At 39.3% G+C, this 17,115-nt stretch overlaps 1 protein-coding gene across 12 annotated transcripts in view; it reads right to left on the bottom strand.

Moving 5' to 3' along the window:
- BNC2 (basonuclin 2) overlaps positions 1–17,115 on the bottom strand; it is a 434,084-nt gene that overhangs the window by 215,541 nt on the left and 201,428 nt on the right. The window contains exon 3 of one of the 12 annotated variants that reach the window (XM_032308915.1): positions 11,124–11,184. The exons of the other annotated variants lie outside the window; for them this stretch is intronic. Within the exon in view, the coding sequence (XP_032164806.1) occupies positions 11,124–11,183 (60 nt within the window). The 5' untranslated portion in view covers position 11,184. The remainder of the gene's footprint in view (positions 1–11,123; positions 11,185–17,115) is intronic. 12 annotated transcript variants of the gene reach the window in all.

Here is a 17,115-nt window from a genome sequence, read left to right as displayed (position 1 = left end):
CTGCGCATTAAAAAAAAAAAAAAAAAAAAAAGACTTAAACTCTGCCAATCGAAGCCATAACAAGGATGCTGAATTCATCAACGTAAAAGAATTTGCTACTGACTGCTGTCAAAACATTCTCTTAGGTAAACTCTTAAACAGATACAAAGATGTCTCTAGTCCCTGTCTATGAATCACATTTAAATTAAAAAGATAATAATTAAATCTTTAAATCTTGGTTCTTTAAATCTTGGTTTTGGTAAGAGAAAATATTATTTGAAAGAGTAGGGTAAGAGGCATGAGGGAACAATATAGGTTTCTTCTGACACTGTACTGCTGTGGAAACAGAAGAAATCCTGTCCCAAATATTAATCTTAAAAATCTTGGGCGCCTGGGTGGCTCAGTGGGTTAAGCCGCTGCCTTCGGCTCAGGTCATGATCTCAGGGTCCTGGGATCGAGTCCCGCATCGGGTTCTCTGCTCCACGGGGAGCCTGCTTCCTCCTCTCTCTCTCTCTGCCTGCCTCTCTGCCTACTTGTGATCTCTCTGTGTCAAATGAATAAATAAAATCTTTAAAAAAAAAAAAAAATCTGTCTGACAGTCCTTACTACTTCCACCATTCACAAAATGTTACTATTTTGTTATTTTTCACATGTTCTGAGGCCCTAATGAAAGGAATCCAATGTGATTAGAGGCTCTAGTTTGGCTCACATTTTTATACTTTCCATTATACTGAATAGTTTAACAATTATATTAAAATGTCCATTACTAAATACATTTATATTACATTACCTATATAATACTTAGAGGAAAACGCCCAAAAAGGCTCTGGGAGACACTAGGGTAGAGTGTTGGAGAAACTGGACATCATATCTGGAATCAGATCCTTGTCCCATTCCCATTATTTATTAGCTGTGTAACCATGGGTAAGTTGTTCAAGGGTTAGTTTCTGCAGACATCAAGTAGGAATAATAGCAGTACTTACCTGAATAGGGTGTTAGAAAGACTATATCTGAGATAATGTACGTAAAGTGTTAGCCCATTGCCTGTAATGATTAAGTAGCTTAATGAAGAGGAGCTACTATTAACTTAATCAACCAGCATTTTTTATTCTGAAAGTATTCAGGCCAGTAGGCCTAAATGAATCTCTCAGATGGTAACTCAAGTCCAGAATGACTCTTGGGCTTCTCGGTCCCTCAAAACTTAAACAGGGAAAGTGAGGACAGACAGCCAATCTAAAATATATCTTCAGAGCACAAAGCTCCCCTTTTAGGCCATTTCCAAGGGCTCTGGAACTGCTCTCAGAATATTTCAGAACTTCCACGTATACAAAGAATACCTCTGCCTTCTAAGAGCATGAAGGTTTTTTTTTTTACGAGATAAGTGAGGATGCCAAGAGTTTTAAGACACCAGAGAACAACGGAAGCACCCAAGTCCTCCCTCTGTTGTCTCTGAAACCCCTCGGTGCATGGAGGTTGCTATTTCCTCTGAAAAGCAGAGATGTGGACCAAGAATACCGAGAAGCCTGAGACTCTGAGATGAACAGTCAGCCCACTATTGGGGAATTCAGCAGCCTTGGATGTACAGGTAACAGCAATGGAAAGTCCTTCCAATGATATCAGTCATATAATAACGGCAGACCATCTGCCAGACTCAAGAGTGACTGTGATGCTAGTACATGCCAATTATATAGAAACAACTCATACAATATGTCCAAATATTCTTTGGTAATAGATATTGTTACAATGGAATACTACTCAGTAATAAGAAATAAACTACTGATACACACATTACTATGGCTAAACTCTCAAAACTATACATTGAACAATAACAACAACAAAAAGCCACATATGTATACGAAGTTCTGGAACAGGCAAAATTAATCTATTATGACGGAAATCAAAATAATGATTGACTCTAGGGGAAGGACTACCTAGAAAGGAACACAAAGGAGCATCACGGGGTGAAGAAAATGATACGGATTTTGACTGGGGTGACAGTTTAACATGGGTATACATATGTGTCACAATGCATTATACTACACTTATTTTATATAAACTGTACCTAAATTTAAAAATTAAGGGTTATGCAAAAGATAACTACAGTTCTAGAGTAGATTTAAAAAAATAGGGGTAGAGATCAACAAAAAGTAGGGGCCATTTTGCAACAAGTGGGAACAGATAGGAGGTCCATGGGCTGTTACCATAGCAGAGTCCCAGGCATAAGCAACATAAGGATCTTCCGTGAAGTCTCAGACAGTTCTGTTCCATTTGTCAGTTTCAACAGGCCATGCCCACCCATGAGCAGGCATGAGAGAGCAAGTTACAAGTATTACATGTGGGGAGGTGAAGGGGGGATGAGCCGGAAGAAGAGGAGGAGAATGGTAGTTGATTTTATTTAAATGCAACCTGGTTGTAGACGACATTTCCCATGTATACATATATTCTCAAGCAAACACCTACATATGGTTGTATTTTCCTGATGTCTATCAGCCCTTTTTTGTTGCAGACTTGAGCACAGCACATGTTCCAATTAACTCCACTCTTTGTTACAACTTGCTGAGCCTTGTGTCCCTTGCCAAAAAGGGGTAGGTGGTAGGTTACATAACAAGGATTGGGGTGGAATCTGCTGCCAAGTCTACACAGAGAGTTAGTGGACTGTGTGTGGTATGGGTGGGGGCGGGTAGAGGTGGGAAGAAAAGGGGAGACCACAGGAAGAATAAAGTCCTTAGAGACAGACAGATGCAGGCCTTATCTGCTGTGTTGCTAAGGGAAGGAAGGTCAAAGGAGAGCCAAAATGAGGATGATGGGGAGTCAATGTATAGGATGTAGATTAGGTTGTTCTGTTACACAAGACTTTTTTCCCTTGGGGTGAAGCTTCTGGGAACAATCGAAGATGACAATAACTTTAGGAAGAAGCTTGATCCAAGTGTAACCACGATGAAATTTGGTAATGAGAGAGAGAAAGGGAAATCAGAAGGTTAAAGGATAAAGAGGGCTTTAACAAAGCTGATTTTCAGTTAAAATAGAAGAGATTCAACAATATGAGAATTCCTATCATTTAATGAGTCAAGTACAGCTGATTAGGAAAGCAAACTTTAAATCTGATCTTCTCAGGCAGGCTTAAAGGTATCTTAGACAGTTAGACCAATATTTTACTCTGATTTACTCGTGAGTCCCTTGATTCTACTCCACAGCTTTGGATTATATTTCCTACCTATTCAACCATCTCCCAGTCTGTCAGAGTCTGTGTACTATTAGTGAATTCATTCCCACCAATGACAAAATTAAATGACAGAAATTAAATACTAAAAGGAAGTCACTATAAAGTATCCTTGGGACTGGTCCCTTTGAAAGACAGGATTCTAGAAAGCACCAATACACTCAAAAATATTTTTTAAAGAAGACACAGTCTAAAATGTCCCAGCAATTGCTAACAGACAATATGGGACAAAAGTTATTTACTGAAGAGATAAACATAATGCTTCTAATGCAAAGACTTCCTAGATAGGGCAGATATGACAACAGTGCAAAATCAACTTGAACAAAGTTGATTTTTAGTTAAAATAGAAGATTATTTAAATATAAATATAAATAACTTATTAATAACTTAATAAGTATATAATAAATAAACATAAATATAACTAAATAGAAGCTTTAATTAAAATAGGAGAGATCCAACAATATGTGAATTCCTATCATTTTAGTGAGTCAAGGGAGTCAACAGTCCCTCCACAATTACAAAGACTGCCATGCACTTGGCTTTTTTTAGCTGAAAGTATGATTCAAAGATTTTTCTGGGTTTTCTACTTAAGACATTAGTAGGGGGCACCTAGGTGGCTCAGCTGGTTAAGCCTCTGACTCTTGATTTCGGCTCAGGTCACGATCTCAGGATCATGACATCAAGCCCCACATCTGGCTCCACACTCAGCATGGAGTCTGCTTAAGATTCTCTCTCACCCTTTGTCCCTGTCCCTAACCCCCACTATTCTCTCTCTCAAATTTAAAAAACAAAACAAAACATAGTAGTAGATGCCGGGACCTCAAAATGAAGAAGGAGATAAGAGAGACAACCAAAAGAGGGCTAAATAAGGAGTGCACGGTGAAAGGTGCTACACATGATTAGCAGTGACGAGTATATATCCGTCCAGCTTCGATTAGCCAGGACCAGATTAGATGTGTGTAATGCTGAAAAAACACATTAAAAACATAACTCTTTACATGGAACTTCCCTGGCTTCCTCGAAGACTGGATAAGTGTCACAAAACGAACAGTAATCCCCGGGCTGAATGCGAAGTAATGAGAACAGAACCTATCACAGCGTGTTTAATAATGTAATTTTGCTAAGGCAAACTAAGGGGTAGTTAATGAGGTTCCATCAAATCAGTTATGTGAATTGTGTCATTTGCAAACCACAAAATATCACATTAGTTAAAGGAAACATTTGACAAGCAGTTTCTAGTCTCTTAACCAATTCCACATTAGGCAATCTCACAAATGACATAATTAACACAACTTACTTAACTGATTTCCATTTGCAATTCATTAGGAATAGTATTCCAACAGAATTATGCCCTCTAAAGGTGACCAGGCACATAAGGGCAGTTAGTGCCTATGAGGTACTCTATCTAGATTAAAGTGTAGTTTCAGTGGATCACTTTGGGTTAAAACCATTGAAGTGTTTACACCAAAAATATATAACTACTTAGTTCCCTTTCACTCTGTAACAAAAGATGCAAACACAAAGGCATACCTTTCATAAAAGCGCATGTATATAAATATAAATTCATCCCATGCTTTGCACACGCCTGGCATTTAAATGATGAGCTCTACAAATAACAATCTGCTTGCACTTCCTTTGAAAGACAGAATGAGCCTACCAGAGAACTTCCAAAGGTGTTTCAGGACTGACAGCCTCACATAAACTCACGGTCTTCTGCACACAGCCATCAAGTCTGAGAGCTGAAAAGCAGCCTGTGCTATGCCCCTGAACCAGCAATGTTTTGAGAGGCTGGTGGTCTGCAGCTGAGGAATTCTTGAGGAACCAGTAGTTTTGAACGAGACTTTCCCAGAGTCCCTGGGAAGAAAAGAAGACCTGAAAGAGTGCTTTCTCAAACTCTCATCAATCAAATGAGAGAAGTGAGTCCACTGGTGACACATCTTTTTTTTTTTCTTTTGATAATGCTAATGGTTTTTCTAGGAAGAGTATCACCGACTCAAGAGGAAAACTAGAGCCCTAGCACAAATTAGAGAAAGACGGACAGATAGAGAAAGAAGGAACACATTCTGCCCACCCCTGGTTTTGTTTCGTTCAGTTTTTCCTTTTAGGGATTTTCAATAAGAAATCAATAACTTCATGTTTGAAAAGCTAATTTCTTACCTTTCAGCTTAAAATCTATGATTTTATGTTCAGCTGGCAAAATCTGTAAGAGAAAAATATCGGATATATTTCCGATGTTTAAATGACAAATCAGCCAAAATTTTCCTTTCAGGTAAGGCACTGTCATAAACGTCACTTATTTGGGAGGCCAATGCTATTGAATCCTAACTGATACGGCCATAAGCCTTGGTTTAGACTACCCTAAAATGCCAAGATCATTCACCCAGCTGTATACTTCTAGGATTCCCCAAAGAACAGAACTAAATGTCAATATTGACTTCTATAGCAACACAGAGCTACCTTATAAATTTATTCTGCAATATTCCTCCAAATACTCCCTTAAGGAACATTAAATTCTAGACCACAGTTTTAGAAATGGATAAACTGAGGACCACAGTAGTTCATTTAAATCTGATTAGTTTAGACCTGTAGTCCACACACAACCGCAGATGTGTAGGGGAGGAAGGTAAAGAGCAGAGGTGAAAGCAAAAATGGAGATGAATGCACAGCTGGTTTCAAAAGCACCTTGTGCTGAACCCAGAATATTAAATGCACATTGCCATTCACAAGACACAAGAACCCTTTAAAATTCTAAACAATATTGACTGTCCACAGATATACTTTAAAATGAAATTTCACTTGTCAACCATTTTTAATAAGGAACAGAGGGTATAAATGGGCCCATTCCGTTTAAATTATTATTATTTCTTAAAATTGGAGATGCATGGTGTCTGAGTGTTGGCAGGATGGAGCCTGATGAGTTAGGCCATCGCTGATGTGTTTGTGTCTCAGTGGTGAAATATTCTGGTTTTGCCTATTCTGTAAAAACTAATTAAAGTCTTTTCAGTTCTTCATTCATATCTTGTACACTCAAGATATTTTATATCTGCAGTATAAATAACAGAGTCTGCCAAACTGCCTAGCTGGTTTCATAGGGAAAATTATATTTGGAAAAAAATTTTTTTTTAATTTTTACAATAGGCTAATTACTCACCTATTTATATTTGCAAGTAATGCCACTACAAGCCAAAGCCTGACTTCTAAAAATGTAAAATACAGTTTCAACTGGGTATTTGGTACGGGAAGTATTATATAGCATGATGTAATCAACTACATTCAGAAAAGAGAAATATCCTCCAGAACCTTCCAGTTCAAAATATATTGCAGCTCTAGGTAGAAAAAACCCATTCACAAAACTGTACCTTTAGCAGTACTGACTGTATTCTCTCTTCAAAGTGGTTATGAAATTTGCGGTTCACAAAGGGATATTTGTGAAAGTCCTCTAAATGATGACATCCATTGGGGCACCTGGGTGGCTCAGTGGGTTAAAGCCTCTGCCTTGGCTCAGGTCATAATTCCAGGGTCCGGGGATCCAGCCCCACATAGGGCGCTCTGGGAGCGCGCTTCCCTTCCTCTCTCTCTGCCTGCCTCTCTGCCTACTTGTGATCTCTGTCTGTCAAATAAATAATAAATAAAATCTTTAAAAATAAATAAATAAATGACATCCATTATATCAAATAAATGGTAATCTTTACTTTTAATGATTCATTTATTCTATTTTTTTCTTCTATTCAGATAGCTCTTTGAAAACAATCATCTCTATATGCCTCTGTTTCCTCACTAGAAAAAGGAAAATAATTTTTACCCATTCATCCTACTCCACAGGTATCATAAGGGTTATTTAGATAGTAAAGGCAAAGTGTTGTAAGCTGTGCAAAAAACAAAGCTGGAACATAGAATCAATGATATCTTGGGCTATACTTCCAATAGAGACCCTCATGATGTTGTAACCCCTGATCTACCTGTTTCTCTTCCAAGTTGTCTGGTAGATACTAGATCATGTATATCTCAAAATGATAATGTGCTGATCCAATTTGGCTTAGGACTTCAATCAGTAAGAGAAGAAAAACAAGCAACCTAAAAAGCCTTACATTTCCAGTTACAAGCAAAATCAGACCCCTGTATATTTCACTTTATTACTCTTGCCAATTCTAAATGCCACTTGACTTTACTGTTGTTTCAAATGATTCACATTGCAAAGGTTTTCTCACTGAACTGAGGAAAACATTATAGGGTTTGGGTTTCTTACCCTCCACCAGTCACTTGTCCTGGAAGCTAAACAGAACTCCCAGCTCTCTGGCTGATCAGGGCTGGGAGCTCATTAGGCTGTTCCTCACGTTAAATTACTGAAAAGGGTGATGTATTTATAATACAGCTTGCGATGCTATAAAATGGCTCATCAATCTGTTTTATTCATGGAAAGTCCACATAAGGCCACTAGTCTGTTACTGGCAATAAACCTTGGGTGCGTCTTCAAAAGACCTGCATATTAGATAGTGATTTATGTCTCTGTCCAAGAAATCAAACATGATACTAACAAGGCAAGGGATAACTCAACTGACACTTTCAAAAGCAATATAATTTCAGTAGTAAATCAAGTGGGTATAACATACACGGAGAAAAGAGAAAGACAGATGATTAGCATGTATATATTAAAAGAAAAGTAGAACGTTAAAAAAATGAAGTATTTGGATCTTAAACAATTCTTCATCTGTTCTCTTCATTATTTTTCTTACATGGTGTCTCCTCGATAGCTTTGTCACTCCTCATCTCCCATTTTATAACTAGAATATTCTTTTGTGAAGACACTGATATATCCTAAATAATTTATAGGTTTTTTTTTTTTCAATATCCCAAAAGCAGAGTAGCTCAGCTCTTACCCTTAAAATGTAAGGTTGTTTTGGATGAAAAAGACACAACGAAAAGAATGAGAAATATTTAGAATCGACCTGAGAAACCAAAATAATCAGTTAGCTCTTACACTGTTTTCGGAGAATAGCAAATTTGCTAGAAACTGTTTCCCTGTTAGGAGTCTACAGATCCCAGTACCTCAAAAAAGAGCTCTCACTTTAAAATCAAGTAAGAAACTGGCGATAAAACAAATTATTTTTTTTAACCACTGAGTTTTCTTTTAGGATTGCCAAACAGTCACTTAAACAAATAGTTATGAACGTGAAAGTATAGATGTAGAAAACAAAAGTGTTTCTCATATAAGTGAGTAATGTACTTGCTGTTTTTATCTTCAACAGTCCACTTTATACAAACTCATTTTAATAAAAGATTAAGGTGAGTTATACAATTCCCTATCTTATCATATACACGGAATCTGTTTGCAAAGAGAAACCTTATTTTTTTAAAAAAGAGGGTTTTTTTGGGTTTTTTGTTTTTTTTAAGATCCCTAAGTGCACATGACATCACCACTTTTCCATCAGTGTGTCTCATATTCTTGTTCAGGCAAAACTGGAAAGCTACTTGAATTTTCCTCACGGACTGCTCAATCTTACGGACAGGGATCGTGCATGTGACAACATTCCTAGAAGTGAAAGCCAGAAAGGCATCCTCCCTATTATTGTTAGTCAAAATAAAACTCTCAGCTTTGTGAAGGAGTCACTGCAAACACCTTCCAAGTCACTGGAGGCAAGCCTGCCTGGCCCCCTGGACTGAGTTCCCCAGCAGCCTGGCAGGGGATCGGCCATGGCTGCTTTAAAGTCCTCTGTGGTCCCTGCTTCCTAAGGGTTCCCAGGCTCCAGTTTTAAACTCTTTATTTCAAACGTTGATGGCTCTATATATTGTGTTTATATTTGTGTTTTCAGCCCAAACAAATAAGAATTCTAAATTATAAACAAGTTTTTACAGCTAAAATTACTTGGTTTTCAAAATAAACCAAATGTTTTAAATGCTGCAAAGTGATTAAAAATTTCTACAGGGTTTAAGATGAGAAGGAGAACTGTGGGTTGGTATTGTAATTGTATCTAGGCACTTTTTACTATTAAACAACTTTGAAAATCATCACGTGTGAATTAAGAGAGGTGATTTCTTCTCCCTAAATCTTACCAGTGTCCAAAGCTTTTAGAACAGAGAAAGAGGAGGAAGCTCACCCCCAACCCCCACAAAATCAGAACGCATTTAAGTGCCCACACACAGAGATTTCTCTTTTGATATGTACAAACAGAAAATAAACTATTTCCTCTTGCGTCCTCAAAACACAAAATGCATACACAATCATACCACCAGACAGACATCCTCCAGGTTATCTCACAGTTAAAAAAAATAAAATGGGGCTCTTTCTGTGCAATTTGACAAAGGCACACATACACGTGCGCACACACACACTTTCCCACTCCAGGAACCCAGCCTCCAATGCTCTGTCACAAGGAGCACTCTGGGGGGCCCAGGAGCGCAGCAAGGAGAGAGCTGTTTGGGAAACAGAAGGAGCAGTTTCAGCAGGCATGGGTTTCTCTCTGTGCCTGTGAAGTGGACATTGGCATATCTTGCCTAGGCTTTTCCTGTGGGGTTCATCTGGTCGGCAGGGTGGGGAATAGTTGTCTGCGCCATACCAAGGTCAGCCGGCTAGGGCTGACAGTCTCTGTCTCTGTACAAAGAAAAGAATCAATACTTTTGGACTACGGCTGTGCCCTCAGTGTAAAACAACAAACATGCAGCGTCTGACATGTTTCTAGGTGATTTGTGGCAGAACCTCTTGTCTGATCTGTATCCAGGAGCTGCTGTGTTACTGCTCTTTGCTTTTCGCCTCCCCCACCCCGGGTCCCGGCCCCCTCCTGCCTGCCCCAGCTCTGTGATGTCTAGTACTTTAGTCAGGTACAGAGGCGGGTGTTCTACCCTACAGCTACTTGTCACTCAATAAATCACACCTACGAGCACAGTCTGCACAGAGTGATCTGGGCTTTAACAAAGGATCAGAGGGACAAAGTGCAGGCAAGATACTGTAATTATAACAAAACTAAAATATTCAGAAACAGGGACAAACGCACAGGCTCTGAGGCATGGATAAAATGTCACTAGAAGTGGCAGCTTTTGTCCTTTTTTGGTTTCACTCTTGTAAGGCATACCTCTAGCCCTTTCTCTGCCACCCCTACCACCCCCTCACTTATTTTTGTGTTCTTGACCTTCTTTGTTCTAATTAGAATTAAAGCCCTGGCGGGGACACTATTAAAGCATTCATTAAAATAATGCACATCTTGAATTTTAAAATATATGTAAGGTGTACTACATGTAAGAGAGGTGTCTTCAAGAAGTACAGTATCTTCAGTTTGCGTCCTTGTCTAATGTATTTGCACACAGGGGCCCCAAATCCTCCTGAAACTGCCCAAAATGTAGAAACTTACCAAGAGACAGCTATTAATTATGGCCTGAAGTTAATGATTTGAACAGCCATTAAACGATTTTACGTATACAAAAACCTGCTTGTTTTGTCTGACTGCACAGTTTGGGTAGAAATATCTCTTCAATAAAACATTAACATGTATTATATATGCTTCGATTTGCTTAAGAACAATTTTATCCTAGATCTGATCTTTCTCATGCATCCCCCACCTCCCAAATTTATTTTCCAGAGTCTGAACCATTAGCCAAGTCATATAAGAAGGTTTTGGACAGTTTCTTCTGTTCTAAGTATTTTAAATGCAGCAGTTTGAGTTATCCTGGCAATTTCAGTCACATCAGACACCTCTTAATGCAGGAAAAGTGATGTTCCATCATGGAGGTCTTGCACAAGTCTCTACTGTAACTGTTGCTGATGAAAATAAAAGTGAGTTAGAATAGCTCTACACTTCCTTCCTAGTCAATCAATGCCTGACAGCACCAGTTCCTTCAGCCATGTACTTCAGCGATGATGGATCAATAACTGTGGTTTAACAACAGGGAGCCACCAATCATTATACGAATGATTAAAAGGGGTCTCACTCACATACACCTCTGCAGACAGAGGAGGCCATGAGATCAGAATACTTGCCACATTATGCTTCATACTACAAAAATTCAGGTAAAGAAGGGGGGAAATGGGGGAGGGAAAATGGGGCAGGGAAAATCATTAGAACACAGCATAAAGGAAATATAAAAATGCTTATCACTGAGCCAATAAGAGCCCGAGAGAGAGAGAGAGAGGAACGATTGCTTATTGCTAAATTCTACAAAGCATCGACTTATTAAGATTACTTGGAATGTCACATAAACATCCCCTTAACCCTCCACACACCCACAAGGCCCCTCTGCCTGGAGGGTGTGTCTCAGCTCACTATCTTGGAAATCCTTGCTGTCGTGATTTGCTTTTATCTCACTATATTAAAATTATTCCTTGATTATCTATCTGGAAAGCCTAAAAGACCCTGAAAGGGTAAGACTGTTCCATCCAGGAATAAACAATTTTTCTGGCCTGAAGCAGATGATTGACATGATTGATAAATTAATGAAATGAATGGATCAGCCTTTAAAAAAAAATCCAGTCTGTTTTTAAAAGAACTCTGGCAAGGGGCACCTGGGTGGTTCAATCATTAATGTGTCTGCCATTCGGCTCACATCATGATCCCAGGGTCCTGGGATCGAGTCCCAAATTAGGTTCCCTGCTCAGTGGGAAGCCTGCTTCTCCCTCTCCTACTCTCCCTGCTTGTGTTCCCTCTTTCGCTCACTCTCTCTAATAAATAAAACCTTATAAATTAAAAAAAAAAAAACTCTGGCAAAAGATATTGTACAACTTCCTTTTGTACCTACAAACTATTGCCTTGGATCCACTTATTATAAAACAAAACACCATAAGTTATCAAATTAAACTATCAAAATAGATCTCTTGCAGAACGGTACAATTCTGTGTATTGCTGACTGGCCTCTCTCATTTGTCTGGGAACAATAACGAGGGGACCTTCCTGGCAGATACTCAGCAACTGCCGAGTAGGGGCCACTCGGTCTCAACACTGTTCGAGATGCAGAGGAGCACTGGCTCTGACCTCTGACAGCACAAAAGATAAACAAGTAAGGACATAAACACAAGTCATTCTTGTAAGTGCCTCAGAAAAGGTACATAAAAGGGCAGTGTTCTTAACTAGGGGAGGTTTTGCTGCTCAGGAAACACTTGGCAACATCTGGAGACATTTCTGGTTGTAACACTGGGGTAGGGACAGGGGAGAAGGTGTTACCCTTATGTAAAGGGTCGGGGTCAAAGATGCTGCTAAATACCCTACAAAGCACAACATGGCACCACAACATCTAGATCTAGATCTAGATATAGATATAATCAGTCAACATGAACTGTCAATAGATCCAAGGCTGAGCAATCCTGGTGTCTGGTGTTCCGGGAGCACAGAGGAAGAGAGTGCTAAGTGCCTGGAGAAAGAGGGAGCGGAGGAATGAGAGAACTCCACTCCTTCCTCATAGTAGCAGATAAGTGAATACAGGAAAGAACAGAATTTGAGAGTGGGTAAGTGTGGAATTGACAAGGGTCAGATCTGCACATTAGAACGCTCTAGTTGCAACAGGTGGGACAACCAAGAGAAAGTTAAAAAGGGAGAGTTAGCAGTGAAGAAATAATGGGAGTCTTTACAAGACCAGAGGCACTGGGATTGGAGAGAAGCAAGAAAGGAAGCAACAGAGTTAGTTGCCTTCAGGATTTGGGGAAGGAGATAGGGAGAGGGAAGGATGACTTGCCCACTTCTTACCTGGGTAGGATTTAGACAGGCAGTGATACCATTTAACCTTTAACAGAGGCTGACTGGAGGAAGGCAAGGGTAGACACTGAAAAATTGAGGTTCTGACTGGCTGAGTGGAGCATTCAAGAGAGTTGAAGTTACAAACATGGAGCCTGACAGAGAAGTCTGGGATGGAGAGAATTGGGTAGTTAACAAGTCAGTAAAAATTTAAAATGGGAAAGAATGCCACTGCCCAAAGTGCATAGAAGAAAACTGGGGGAAAAACTATATTTAATTTTTTCAAATTTATTTATTTGGCAGAGACAGAAAGAGAGAACAAGCAGGGGAGCCGCAGAGGGAGAGGGAGAAGCAGGCTCCCTGCTGAGCAGGGAGACTGACCTGGGGCACTCAGGTCTCAATCCCAGGATGCCCGGATCATGACCTGAGCCCAAGGCAGATGTTTAACTGACTGAGCCGCCCAGGTGCCCCTAGGAGGCACTAATTTGAGAGGACAGTGTCTCTAGCTTACAGTGCAAACTGTTTGGCAAATTAGAAATTCTCCAAACCAGTAGTATCTAAGAATGAGCAGAAATGTGCATTGTTAAATTAACAAAGAATCTAGAATTAACAAAAATTTTTTTTTTAAGATTTTATTTATTTATTTGACAGAGAGAGATCACAAGTAGGCAGAGAGGCAGGCAGAGAGAGAGAGAGAGAGGAGGAAGCAGGCTCCCCGCCGAGCAGAGAGCCCGATGCGGGACTCGATCCCAGGACCCTGAGATCATGACCTGAGCCAAAGGCAGCGGCCTAACCCACTGGTACAAGTGTCATTAAGTGTTTTTGCAATAGTTTCAAAGTATAGAAAGAGGAAAAAAACTGGTATAAGAGAGTGATAGGAAGAATAAGAAAGAGGAAAGAATGCAAAACTTTGAACAGCTTATATATTTTAGTTAATTTTTCTATTAGTTAATTTTTCTAAAGGCCACTGTGAAACAAGGCCACCTGAGTTCATACTGCCTGAAACTAAAACACATTAACTTGGCCAAATGCTTGCCTAAATGCTTGTTTTTACCGTGAATGGCTTTCATATTGTTCTGAGTATCACCTTCTGGATTCCTTAACTTTTTTTTTTTTTTCCTTCAGATGGCCAAAGCCACAATTAGAGGGAACAGTTCCAATGTCAAATTCTTAGCAATTCCCTTATCCTTCCAAATTCTGGGAAAGATCACAGGTCTTGTAAGTATGTGCCCAACCCTTTTCCTCCCCAGCATCAGTAAACAACTTGGTCTGTCTCTCAGGGAAAGGCTGCATTTTGCCACACAGATGATTCATTAAGTAGCCCAGAACAGACAATCCAACTATTAAATATCCAGTACCCGTGTTCTCTTCACCCAGATGTGGTGGGTACTCTTTTTCTGCCCCTTTTTTCAACTCTTACACTGTGTAAGACATCACCAACAGCTCAAGTACATGTGACCCATTGACCTGGCAGAAGGTAATAAGATGACAGTTTACATTATCTTAAAATTATCAACTAGGTTCAGAAAAATAGATGAGGCCAGCACATAAGTCATTCTACAATGGTCTGCTTTTGGAATTGGGATTATACTTAATCATTAGTTCAACGGAGAACTAGGGCCTAGAATGGTGACCCCACATCATAAAAGGTACTCAACAAACACTGAGCGAATGGCTATATGGATGGGTAACTGGATGGCTGGGTGGGTAAAAGGAAGACAGATGGAAGAGGAGACACGTATATGTGTGCAGGGGATGTGCACTCACTCAATAGAGAGGACCCTAAGAACAGTGTTACAGTCAGGTGCCACTGTGCTTCCATGTAGAAAGGCTATCCTTTTCATCAAGCCCTTCTGAAATTTCAGGATCCTTTAAGTTGAATTTTACTGACAACCATATTGCTTCTCAAGATCACCAAGTTTGTTCTCACATCAGGGTCTTTATTCTTTCTCTCCCTCTGCTAAAATATTCTTTCTCTAGACCTACGTGAGGCTCACTCTCTGATTTCACTCAGGCCTCTGCTCAGATATCATCTCCAAGTTGTCTTTTTGATCACTCCATAGAAGGTCCCCGTAATAGCAGGCCCCTCCCCACCCTAACTCCTCATCCCCTTGCTCTGTTTTTTTTCATGGCTCTTATTGTACACGGTATCTATTTTGTCTATTGTTTTTAGTTGTCTTCACCACTGAAATATAATCTCCAGGAGAAAAGGACTTTGTCATATTTACTACTGGACAATCAGCAATGAAATCAGGGCCTGAAACAGAATTATAAGTTCAATTAATAAGTTACATGAATATAGCCAAATTATCCCCTCTAGATGACTTTATAAATCTATTATCATCTCTTCTTCCAAGAATTTTCACCCATACCTGGGACCCTTTAATTAGCTGTTCCCCAAATGTAGTATGTACTCTGCTCATGATGCTTGCATGCCTTCAATGCCTGGCACCTTCTGAAAACTCCACATCTTTTAGCCATCAAGGACCAGCTCAAAATAGCACCTCCTTTTCTAACCTGACTCCAGAGGAATACATTATTGCTTCTTAATCTGTACTCCTCCTGGTTCTTAATACATAGGGCAACTGTACTACACAGCAGTTTGTATCAGTTCCTTGTTAATGTGCACACTCCCCACAACTTAGCAGAACAAGGGCTGCTTAAGACACCCATTAGCAGGGGCTGTAATGTGCAGGCACAAATAAAGCCAATCTTCTTGGGACCAAAAAACAAAACAAAACAAAACAAAACTGAGTGTCCACAGAAGGTGCCACCCAAAATGATGCATGATTTCATTTAATCCAAAAGCATAAAAGCATATACCACTGTTCCCATTTTAAAGAGAAAGAAACTGACAATCAGGACAAGTAACCTTCCCAGGGTCACATGCTAGAACTGCAATTACAACCTAGGACTTCCTTTTCCCATTCCCAGAGAGACAGAAAGGGGTGGTGAGTCCATGCTTCCTTCCTGTGTCACAGGAGCATGACACCATAGACAATATGCTCCAGGTTAAGTGGGTTTAGGTCCTACTAAAGTTAGTCCTTGCTAGCTTTGTGTGTTTAGTTGGGTAAACCACATAACCTCTCTAAGTCAGTTTCCTCACTTATAAAACAGTGAGTACCACTTGCTCTGCCTACATCTCAAGTGTACTGGGAGACTGACTTCAATAGTACATGGGGAAGTGATGAATAAACTATATTGCTCTATGTTAGCTCCCCAGAGGTGAAAATCATGTGTGAGTCCACATTACAGAAGACTCCAGAGCTCTCGGCTTCTAATTTCGAAGCCAGTAAAGGTTCAGTGTGAGCATTTCCTCCCCACTCAGGACTTCCCTAAGTCACCATCACTGTACAGAGTTATTGCTTTGGAGACTCCTACTAAGGCAGTTATAAACTTCTACTCATCTCATTTTCTTACCTATCTTTAAAGACTATATGTGTGTGTGTGTGTGTGTGTGCACGCGTATGTGTGATTTGTTATGACACAGTTCCCTGAATTGAAGAAAAAAATCAATAAACAAAATTAACTTCTCAAAATGTTTCAAATGTCTACGCAAAATCATATTTGAATAAAAATTAGCTTGTAAATGACTACAGAATTAAACATTAACTGAGAGGTTTTTTTAAAAACCAGAATATTTAATGAATAAAACTAATCTAAAATTATTTAACTCAACTTCTTAGCCAATTCCTTAGCTTCAAAGATAAGAAACAGAGCTGGGTCTAAGTTTTGGGTGTGTAGAAAACCACACTAACAATCATCTTCAAACCACGAGTTATTTGAAACAGCTGCAAATATGTTTCCTTAGAAAAACACATTGGGATTTAGGGGCTTACAAGGTGATAGCAATTTAGTTAACCAGGCAAAAGGAAATTTCTATTAAACTTCTAACTTTTTCCCTCAGAAGGGAAAACAGTGACATATTCGTTCATGAATTTAGTTTGGGTACTTGAAATAGATATTCAATAGATATTCCTCTAAACAATAGATGTTATGATGCTACATATTTAAAACATTTTAGAACATAAGGCTCAAAGTGTAAAACAAACCTGCAAAGTGTAGAATAAGACAAGATCCCATTCTATCACACACAAATCGAACCACATCTCCATTATTTTCTTTAAATTCAAGAAGAAAAACATTGATCACAGTGGAGCACAGCTAGAGAAAACTGGCCAGGTTTTAACTCATCACAAGAAATAAAAAAAATATCCAACTTAAAACAGAAAAAGGAATGAGCATTCGATGGCATAAAATCAG

Source organism: Mustela erminea, chromosome 12 (genome assembly GCF_009829155.1).
Source record: "Mustela erminea isolate mMusErm1 chromosome 12, mMusErm1.Pri, whole genome shotgun sequence".
NCBI classification, from domain to species: domain Eukaryota; kingdom Metazoa; phylum Chordata; class Mammalia; order Carnivora; family Mustelidae; genus Mustela; species Mustela erminea.
The sequence above is the reverse complement of the archived record's forward strand: the minus strand, read 5'-3'. Positions and strand labels throughout refer to the sequence as shown.